Source organism: Nicotiana sylvestris, chromosome 7 (assembly GCF_000393655.2).
Source record: "Nicotiana sylvestris chromosome 7, ASM39365v2, whole genome shotgun sequence".
In the NCBI taxonomy this organism is placed as follows: Eukaryota; Viridiplantae; Streptophyta; class Magnoliopsida; order Solanales; family Solanaceae; genus Nicotiana; species Nicotiana sylvestris.
The window spans coordinates 22904369-22915764 of record NC_091063.1 but is presented as its reverse complement, the minus strand read 5'-3'; the positions used below and the strand labels follow the sequence as shown (position 1 = coordinate 22915764).

Genomic DNA, 11396 nt, shown 5'->3' with positions numbered 1-11396 from the left:
GATTAACTATAATTTAAAAGTTTGCTTCTCACTAAACTGCTTTTAACACTAATTTTTTAAAATAATTGATATTAGAAGTTTGACCAAACAAACTATAAATCCGAAAAAAAAAAAAATACATCGACGAGTATTGGGTGCCGACATTGGACAGCCACCGTGGAATGGCGCATTTTAGCAACCCTACCACCTATATACCGAAAGTACCCCCGACCCAGGCCTGAGAACTGTTCCTTGAATTCTCTATAAAGTCATAATTTTTGCGCCTATAAATTCCAAGTTTCAAAACGAGAAAGTTAGAATCTCCGATTCCATTCAAAACCTCTCTCTCCTTTTTCAACTCTCTCACTCTCTCTCTCTCTCACACACATACACACACTCAAAGCTATGAAAGAACACGCAAACGTTGCTGCCACAGTTGACACGTGTAGAACCATCGAAGTCGCCGTCGTCGAGCAGCGGCAGTATCTCCGTTCCCAGCCGCTTCAAGCCATCAAGCTTTCGCCGTCTCCGGTCCCAACCGCCGACGATTACCCCTATGACTATGACTTTAACTATAATTTCGATGACAACGGTGAAGATCTCTTTATTCCTCCTCTCAACTTCGCCATGGTCGATAATGGCATTTTCCGTTCAGGCTTCCCTGACTTAGCTAACTTCTCGTTTCTTCAAACTCTTGGTCTTCGTTCCATCATGTAAGCATATTATTCTACTGCTCTAGGTTTTTTGCTATAATTTAGCTTAACTTAAGCTTAGAGTTGATGAATTAGGGTTTTGTGTTGACAGATACTTGTGTCCAGAGCCATATCCAGAAGCAAACATGGAGTTTCTAAAGGAAAATGATATTCGCTTGTTTCAGTTCGGTATTAAAAACTGCAAAGTACGCTTTCTCATTTTATCTCATGTTTTTGCTAATAATTAATGTTGCTTCTTTCGCTTAAAATCTTAAGTAAAATACTCACATTTGAATTGATTCCGCTGATATCTGAAGTTTAATATTCGTAAATGAGTGAATTAGTTTTCCAGAAGAGGAGAAATGTCAATTCTTGTAGTTAGAAATGAGATGATCAAGGTTAGAAGAAAGAGAAAGAGAGACACCAAAATAATTGAAGGCACGCGTAGTGGGCCTTATATTAGAAGATTTCGGAAAAATCAGTTACTTTTGGCGTTTATAGGAGTACAGTTAATTGAAAAGAAACCCAAGGACAGTTCTTCGTATCCATTTCCATGTACAACAAAAAAATATTCACCTCACCTCAGGGCAAGATTCAAGATTATATATTTAGCACTGAACTTGTTGTATTTTTGAAATTTATGAGTTCATAATATAATACTTGTTAAACTATAATTAGTGTATCTCGCATGTACATCTATATTCCATGTTGAAAATACTGGATTCGGTTGAACTCATAGCTAATAAGAGATGCTCGTTTTTTTGTATCTGTAATTGATCGTACATCATATACATGATTGTTCAAGTTTTAGTTAAAATTATTTTTGCATTCTGTCTGCATCATATGATCTTTTGCTTAAGTCATGTGAAAGGATGGAATTAACCGACCATGTCAATTTTTGATTTCCACAAGGAAAATTAATTCGTGATCAGGGTTTGGATTGTACTAGTGAGGAGGGAAAACTGAAAAGTTGCTTAAGTAATTAATGCATTTTAGAGAATGCCACAAGATGATAGGTCTAGAATTTGGCCATTGCTGATCTTAAAGGCCATGGTCCACAGAGGGTTTAGAAATTTATTGCTTTCCATTGATATATACAAATAATAATCTGTGGATAACCACAAGTATTGCTTTAGAGAAAAGAATCAGTATATGTCTGGATCTGGCTATGTTTATTCTTCTTTTTGATTTGTGTTTTTATTTTTCTCAATTGTTGTTTTGGTTGATAGAATACCGTCTAAAACTAAGCCCCCGTTTGGCTATAGATTTTGCCAAGTTTTTTTCCAAACATTTTTTGGCAAAACATGTTTGTTTATAGATTTTATCCATGTTTTGGCAGATTTTGAAAACAAAATTTTCAAATCCCAAAACTAGCTCTAGATCTGTCTTTGGCCAAAAATATTACTATGACGTTTTAACAATTTTAAAAATTAATCCAAACTTTTGTATTTTATAAAAAAGCTCACCATCTATTATGACCCAACTAATCCACCACCTAATTACTATCATTTTCTTCTTGACTGATGGATCTTATAATATTATTGCATTTTGATAGTGGCTAGTAATTGTTTTATTAGTAGTTGATATTAAAATACCAGGTTATGGTTTTAGGATAGTGTATTATGTAGTTCATTATTAAAATGATAATTTTGTGCCAAACTTATCTATGTTCAGGATTATGGTTTGTGATAATGATAATGAATGACATCGATGAAGGTTCTGCATATGCAGGATTAGCAAGTTTGTTTGTTTGGTATTGTTGGGTATTTTTGATAGTTATTAGAACTTATGGGTATAAGTCACATTTCATTTTTTTTTTTAAAAAAGTGAAATATGTTTTGAAAAATTATGTCCAAACAGATTTTCATTTTCAAATCAAACTTCACCAAAATCAGTTTTTTAAAACAAATATTTGGTAATCTATGGCCAAATGCTAGCTAAAAGACTATCTTTTCAGTCATCTCTTTGTTTAAATCAATACCTAGTTGGCCACCACAGCTACCTCTTAGCTGTGCACTAGGAGTATTCCAAAGAAACTGTCTTGAAGATCAGGTTTCTTTATCCGAATTAACCTTCAAGATTTTAAGTCCTACTCATGCACCTCAATGCTTATGCCTTTTGTAGCACTTGAATCTGTATAGAAAACATAAGATTTGCATAAACTGGAAATCTCGAATTATTATAATCTCAGTTCTGCCTTGTAAGACCTTAAATTAAGTTTTTTTCCCATATCCAAAAGGCTTTCTATTTTTCTCTAAATTTGGGATTCTGTTGGTTATGTATGTGATAGTAACCATCTGTAATACCAGTAAGTATCTCCCTTTTTTGAGAACGAGTCTTATAAACTTGAATTATGTTTAAGTTGTAAGGTCGTTGCTTGGAAGGATATCAAATCATTGTCCTTATCCTGTTTTTTGGACATCCAATTCCTCGCATGTAGCTTGAGCATAGAACACATGAATTTTGTTATTTAGAAGTAATAATAATTTAGAACTGGTTGTGAGCTGTGAATCGGGGTTTCATTGGATCCAACTTCCTTTTAGCTAGTTTATCAGAAATATAATTAAATAGGATGGTCGTACTCCTCCCTGTGAAAAGAAATTAGTGTGCGGAAATGCAAAAGTTAGGTGCAGAAACACAAGTCACGTTGGCAGTCGCTCAAAAGTTAAAAGTTAGCTGAAGATATTTCTTCCATTCATTTAACTGATTAATAAAGTTTCATTTTCTCTCTCTCTTTTTGGATCTTCAAGCAAAGATCAAATGATATTTTTTCCTGATCAACACTGTTCTTTCTATCTTCCAAGTTCCAATCTAACTGCTGAAGTTAGCAGAATTTTTCCTATCTCCTCTTTTTGATCTCTTTATGATTACATCATTAACCGGGCAGTTCCTATGTGTGGTAGGTTGTTGGCTTCAGTCTGCTCTGGTCCCAGCGTGACAGATTACTCCCTAGATTCCCGCATATGCGGTAAACAAATTACACCTTAAATAAGAACCTTATTCTATTCCTTTTAGCTTGTTTTATTACCTCATCCATAGCAACAAGAGTTCCTAGAGACAGGCATGAGCGGCACATTATTCCTGGCTTCATATTTGCGTAACTGGGTAATCGTGCGAAGAATAACTAGCTCTACCTTAATGCAGAAAGTTTCGGCTCAGGATGTCGACATTGTCCATGAGTCCACCTGAGATTAAACAAAATAATGGGTAATTTTTTAGCTTGCCGGTGAGAAAAGGGAAAATATAGCAGAAAAGAAAAGATAATAACTCGGGAACACTCACTAAACTCATTCTGGAAATATCGATTAAGGGCTTCCGGTCATCTTCTTCTTCCTTTTTAGGGTCCTTTCCCCTGGTTCATTGCATATGTGAGATAGTGTAGAAGCTTTTCTTTAAGGTGTCATTGAACTTTGGGATGCTAAAGAATTGATCAGATTCTTTAATCCTCAAGACGAGTATTTTGTTTTGTTCTTTAAGAAAAAATAATTATTGTCAATTGATTATTACCATTATTATATTTATTTTTGTTTTGAAATGATATTGTCAATTGATGTTAAATTATGCTTTCAGGAACCTTTTGTAAATATTCCAGAAGAGAAGATTCGTGAAGCATTGGAGGTTCTAATTGGTATCTCTTTCAAACAATAATATCCACTTACAAACTTTTAGTCAAAGTGAGTTTAATACTGCTAATCTTGCCTTGCTAAAGTCTTTAACCTGCTGCTTACAGATGTTAGAAATCACCCAGTGTTGATCCATTGCAAACGTGGGAAGGTGCGTAATTTTTATTTTTTGGTTGCCTCGAATTCCAAAGTAAGAGTGCCTTATCTAAATTATGCTTTTGTTTTCTGTCCACTTTCCAGCATCGAACTGGCTGCCTTGTTGGATGCCTGAGAAAATTGCAGAAGTGGTGCCTAACTTCTGTGTTCGACGAGTACCAGCGTTTTGCTGCGGCCAAAGCAAGAGTGTCAGATCAGAGGTTTATGGAGCTTTTTGATGCATCCAGCTTCAAACAACAGTCATTGTCATTTTCGTGTTCAAAGAGGTAACAACCAGTACACGCAAATAGGGAATCTGCTTCTCTTATTTGTTGTGTTGGCTTTCAATAAATTGGAAGAGGTGATGACTTCTTGAAGTAATTTTGATTTATAAAGGAAATGGTCATTCTTTTTCCATTACAAGGTCAATAAAGAAGATTTATGAGCATCTCCTCCTTGGGGAGCTCTTAGCTTCCTCGAATTTTCCGTAATGTGTTTAGCATAAATCAGTTTAGATTTGTTCAAATACCATTCACCTGGTAAGAAGCATTTAGTCTAATGCTCTAAGTGTACATAATTTGTTATAAATACCAGGGGTAGAGCTCGTTCTCTCCGTCCGGGTTCTTCCTGCCAACTATGGTTAAACCAAGGCAGCTAGAAAGCAAATTGTGCCCGTGATGCTACATGGTTTCTGATTCTCATACAAGTATCTGTATTTGTGTGTAACTTATTATGTCGTAGTATGTAGAAGCTTTAATTAGTTGTAACTAGGACGGGGGCCACAAGCAACAACTGCTCATTGATGCTGTTGGTTTAGAATAAAGGAGTCTAGTAGTTTTTACAGCATGTAACACATCCTGTATTTGACTTGAATGTCATGACCAATTTAATTCTTAGCACGATATAAATTTTGCCATTTCCTACCTTTGGTACAAATTTCAGACAAACTAAAGTGTTATGATGAAATGCAGTCATCGTAAGCTGTAAAGAGATACCTCTGGGTTTTATTTTGATGAAATTTTAACTTGATCCTTATTATATAAGCTGCTCTTTGGAGGTCGGAGACTTGTATAGATTGTGGGAATTTCATAATATCAACGATTTTAGATTTTGAACTAATGATTGAGAAAATAATGTAATATTTATCATCTTTAATTTTAATAGGTAAAAAGTTCCACTTGTGAAATTACACTGTGTTTGTTGTTATTGTAATTCTAATAGGTAAAATGAGATAAGATTTGGTGAAACTGCACTGTGCCATTATTCATTAGAAAGAATTACACTATTAATCACTCCATAAGTTGACTATGGTATTGTAGCCAATTACAAATTTGCAAAGCCAAATATCAGTAAGCTTAGATTCGAAAAAGTTTTTTGCTTTTTGATTCGGAAAAAGTTTTTCGCTTTTTTGATTCTCTACCTCTTCGGGCATAAAATATTTGTGAGTTTTCACTCATTTTTTCTCAAGTTTAAACATACATACCCCAGCTACAAACATGCAAAAATGGACGCGAGAAACCTAAAATCTCATCTTCTTCAATGGTAATTTTGTTAAATTTCGAATATAATTTTGTGAGAAATTTGGTGTGGGTATTATTTGAACTTATTAGAAATAGTCCAAGTAGGTTGTATACAAAGTTTGAAGTCATTTGATGGAAATTTGGACTTGTTTTGAACAAGAATTGCAAGTGAAAATCGTACAAGAAGTTCATCAGAAATGCTTATACACTTTTATACAAAAAGGTACATTATGTATATAGTTGTATAAATATGTATAATCATAGTAGTGAAATATTCATGGTACACTATGCATATGGGTGTATAAGAAGAAGGAGAAGGAGAAGGAGAAGAAGAAAATGCGAGAAATTCACCAAATACTCGTAAATAATGTATCAACCTTGCATACAATATTGTATAAGAGGTGTCTATACACTATTATACACTATTTATATAATATTATACACTATTATACAAATGAATCCTATTAGTGGAGCTTGTTCTTCTTCTTCCTTGGGTATCCTCTGAAATTTAATTCAAACCTAGTTTAAATTTACTCCAAATCACTTCAAATTTATGTTTTGAACTCCTCTTCATTATTCAAATTAAGTAGGATAACACCCATTCTAAACAACTAACTAATCGAAGAACTCAATTTCTGAAGTTGAAGCTTTGAACCACCTTTAATGGTGACTTTTATATTTCAAATTTTTAATCAACTATTGGGATTAAAATTACATGTGGAATGATGATAAAAACGAGACAATGCTGGGACCTATTTTCTAGTTTGATGATCCAATAACTACTAAGTGAACCTCTTTAGTGCATGATAATGAACAGTTCTTCCCATTCCAATGGAGCAAATGATCTTTATATGACTCCAAGAAATTAATTCTTTTATATATTGTTTTTCTTCTTCATCCAAATAGTAGTTACGAGCTTTGAATCTGGAAGAAAAATTGAAGGAGAATAACAATGGTAGAAAATTTTTGGGTGCAAAATCGTTACACGGGAAAAAGAAGAAGAGCCAAGGAAAAAAAGGGTGTGCTAACTAGTGAAAAGTAATTTTTAGGTTATGTACAACCTGCGCTACACTGGTAAGGGCTTCAAACGTGAGCTATTAAACATGAGCTATTTTCTGATGAGTTGTTGAGCCAAATAATAATGGGTGTAATTCGGGAGTAATTCAAAAATAGCCAGATTTACAAGTGGTCATTGAAAAATAGCCATAGTTTCAAAAGTAATAGAAATTTAGCCACTTTTTATATAAAGATAATTGTGAACGAAATAATGTTCAAAATCCGAAAAATATTCCAGCATAATATACTGAAATTCCAGCATAATATACTGGAACTCCAGTATATTATACTGGAGTAGCAGTATATTATACTGGACTTCCAGCATAATATACTGGAGTAAAAGTATAATATACCGGTCCAACATAATATACTGGAATTTCATACACAGGTGCTCCAATCTTCAGTATATTATGCTGGAACTTTCCTTGTGTTGGAGTTCCAGCATAATATGCTGGAAGTTCATACACAGGTGCACCAATCTCTAGTGTATTATGCTGAAACTTTCCGTGTTGCAGCAAAATAATGACTATTTTTCAATGACTTTGCAAATGCTGACTATTTTTTAATTACTTTTCCGAAAATTGGCTGGCTCGTGCTATTTTTACGTGTAATATCTTATAGGCGAGATATAATAAATAGAGAATTGGTTACTCCATGGGGAAAAAAGTTAGAAAAAATGGATTACTCCATTTGTTCGAATTTGTTTACCAATTGTAACATTCATTCTTGAAAATAAAATGTAAATCTATTTTTGAGAAGTACAAAAGGAAAAAGGGATTAGGGGCACTTTTTGTCAATTAAAATTATGTAATTAAGAGCCTGTTTGGAAAGTCACATGGGAATTGTAATTGGGTGTAATTATCCACTTTGGCATATTTGTTTGACCAAGTAATTATTTGATTGGTGATGAATTGAATGTAATTTGGAGGGAGTAATTACACTCTTCAATTTTCTAGAGGGGTAAAAAATTGGGTGTAATTACATAATGTAATTACAAGGCAACCTTTTCTATTCTTTTTTTTTTTCATTTAATATTATATTATTTACTAGTGAATTTGCCCGCGCGAAGACATCATCATTAAATTTACAAAATGATACTTTGATTTTATTTATGTTGTTGGTGAAATATAGAAATGAAAAATTTCATGTAAACAATATTGACCGATCTTTAACTAATTTGAATAATTTATTTTTCTCTTTTGGGTTTCACTTTGAGTTATAAGCTTCACTTCAATATACATTCCATCCAATATGATTGGAACTATTTTGCTGCTTTTTTTAAAAGCTACTTTGTTATTTGAACCAAATATACTCATATTCTCCCACAACTACCTTAAAGACGAATCTCCCGGCCAATATATCAATATTATTCATATTGATAAAATGCCTAGTTTTATCTCTCAAAATGATAGGAAGCCGATATTTTCTCTTAGGTCGATCAAACTATTCAGTTGGACTTAATTTCATTTTCAAAGGGTAAAAAATCTCTAAAACTTTGAAAAATAATCAATAATATAGATGCTGTTCTAAGCTCTATAAAGAGTTAAAATGGAAAACAAAAATAAAAACTACTACTAATAAGATAGTGACAACTAAAAAATACTGACAGCGTTTGGCATGTAAAATATTCTTAAGAACATAAAATAACTCGACAAACATATGATAATTAAATTAATTTTATAAGATAAAATTCAGGTATGAGCTACTACTTTGGGATTTTATAAGTGGTAACAAATATGTGTAAATCAAGTTTCTACCATATTTCAAGGCAATCATATATAAACATTCAAATTGAAAGTATGATAAAATAGTAATGCATTATTTTAATAAAAGATAATCTGTCTTTACTAATTAGATATCTTTTTATGTTTCATTTAACATTTTATAGACAAAAATAAGTTAGCCACAAAAACAAAGAAATCAATAACAAAGATCGAATGATAGAAAAGTGAGAATGCAAGAAATTACGAGAAGAAGGAATATTGAAAGCTGCTAATTTAAAGAGGAAAAGCAAAAGGTCAAGGAGGCAATAACAGATGGCTGGTTTCGTTCCTCCTTAGCTACTTTTGGACTATTGGTCCCTTTATAGCTAATGATGTCTTCCTGCAGCTCATGTCTTCGTATGCTCATACTCAATTCTTCATCATGTCATAATATATTTTGCAAGATCACCATATTTCCTTCATTTAATGCCAGAAAGTGAAAAGATATTGGAAATTAAAGGTTTTAGAACTGAAAATGGGGCAGCAGATAGTGAAGAAGCTTTGTAATTGAACTATTCATAATAAGATGTAATAAATAAAATAGAAAATGAGCAATTTCAATTATTAGAAAAATTATATGAAAAGAATGAAGGAAAAAAGCCAAATAAGTGATAAAAAAGATAAATAGAATCCTTCGCCAAAGAAGGTGTGAAGTCACCTTATTATGCTCCGCATAATATACATACATATATAAATAGATTATTTCTTACTTTAACGTATCAACCCATATATGTTCCTGTCCTTGGATCGCACAAATAAGATTAACCTGCAAGCATCCATTTTCCAAATCAAATAAGAACGAAATAGCAGAATCATTAGAACCGATTAGTGACCTATAATTGATATTTTTTAAATTATAAATATCTAATCCCCCCTAAATTTCACTTTTATTATGTGAAAAGAAAATACGAATTAATTTTAAAATCTGTGAAGAAAGATTGCATAAGGACCCTACTTCCCCATTATATAGTCACATTCCCTCCTCTAAGCAATTCTTCATCAACCTATTCATTAATAGGATTTTTAAAATGTCAAAAATTTAAAAAAAATGCACACACAAAAGATGAATAAAATAAATATGAAGCTATCATAGCAACATAGAGGAGTTATAGTCAGTGCAGCTTGGGGCATTAAAGTCGAGAAATACAGCTTTTCCTTAAAGTTTAAATTAAAAAATTTTCCAAGATTTTCTTTTCTAATTTTTCAATTCCCATTCAAGAAATTACAACAACAACAACAACAACAACAATAACTCAGTAAAATCTCACTAATGAGGTCGGGGAGGGTAGTGTGTACGCAGACCTTATCCCTACGCGAAGGGGTAGAGTGGCTGTTTCCGAAAGACCCTCGACTCAAGAGAACAAAAAGACAAAAGCAGAAAATATTAGTATCATCGCAAAAATCATAAGAAAAAAAAAATAGGAACATGAAATCCAGAAGAAAGATGCAAAGCAAAACCAATAGCTAGTAAACACGTCATGCACTGAAATAGTAAGACACAACAATGCCACTAGCTATCTCAGGCAAAACCCCTACCAGACTAGTCTCACAAAGGTATTAGTAAGGCAAGACTCAACTACCTCATAACCTACTGCCGCGCCCTCTTTTTCTCGCGAAATCGGGTTTATGAAATTGACAACTCTTTTAACGGTTATTAAAAGAGAAGAGTCGCCATCTAATGATTAAAGTGCATTAGGACACTAAGAAGAGTTTGATTTAGAAAATCAGAGATTGAGTAAGGGCTTGAAATTATCCCGAAGGGAAGGTGTTAGGCACCCCTCAGGATCCACTAGTGTGGTTCCCGGCCATACTATAATTGTGACCTTAAGTGCAAATAACAAGTAGGCAAGTAAAAAGTTTCAAATATGAGGGGGTTTTCACATAATGGTTGCAAATAGATTAAAGTTTAAAGAAATAAAAGAAAGCTGAATTTTTTGAGAAAATAGTTTGGGAAATTCTAAAAGTAATAAAATGAACAAGTAAAGGGAGGGGGTCCTAGGTTTACAAATAATATGGATCGTCCCACACAACATCCGGTAATCACTCCTCAAAGAGGGGTTACACGAGATGTTATCGCGTGGTCATCATATCCATATCTAACCTTTCCTACCCCGTTAAGGTATTAAAGCGCGAAATAGTCTCGTTTACTTATTGCATGCTATTACCCGCCCCAATCCTATCAATCCCAGAGGTACTTGGGACTACTAATCCTAAAAGGGAAGGGGTATGAGGTTTCATAGTTTTAAAAGGACAAAATTCTAAGGCAGCAATCAAAACATATATGTAGCAAGTATTGAGAAAGCACATAAACAGATAGAAAGGCTCAAATAGACCTCCTTAAATCAAAGAAAAGCATAGACTTTAGCATGTCTTGCATGTACTAATCAAGGTCTAACCAAACTTAAGAAGTTAAAGAAGGCCGATTTATTACATATTTTCAGATAAGAAGTCCGAATTTGGCATGCCCGCCGGTTGTAATTAACAAAACTTGGTTCAGTTACAAGTTTACCTTATGGCTTGCCTAAGTGTCAGACGAAACCTATAGGCATGATATCTACTGGTTTCAAAAAGAAGTATGCTGATTTTAGGAAAAGAAATTGTCAGTTAATCAGGAAAGGCGAGTTCAAG

The 11396-nt window shown here is 33.3% G+C and overlaps 1 protein-coding gene across 1 annotated transcript; it reads left to right on the top strand.

Moving 5' to 3' along the window:
• The first annotated feature begins 278 nt into the window (after positions 1 to 278).
• Positions 279 to 5352, top strand: LOC104210711 (inositol diphosphatase DSP4-like). Its single transcript, XM_009759672.2, has 6 exons — positions 279 to 692; positions 784 to 877; positions 4242 to 4299; positions 4402 to 4445; positions 4535 to 4716; positions 5024 to 5352. Exons 1-6 carry the CDS (start codon positions 385 to 387, stop codon positions 5085 to 5087), a joined length of 750 nt encoding a protein of 249 aa, XP_009757974.1. The 5' UTR covers positions 279 to 384; the 3' UTR covers positions 5088 to 5352.
• The last annotated feature ends 6044 nt before the right edge of the window (positions 5353 to 11396 follow it).

Coding starts and splice junctions, on each gene's coding strand:
- LOC104210711 (XM_009759672.2), top strand. CDS start 385: ATGAAAGAACACGCAAACGTTGCTGCCACAGTTGACACGTGTAGAACC. Junction 878..4,241: donor TCGGTATTAAAAACTGCAAA/GTACGCTTTCTC, acceptor TTATGCTTTCAG/GAACCTTTTGTAAATATTCC. Junction 4,717..5,023: donor TCATTTTCGTGTTCAAAGAG/GTAACAACCAGT, acceptor TATAAATACCAG/GGGTAGAGCTCGTTCTCTCC.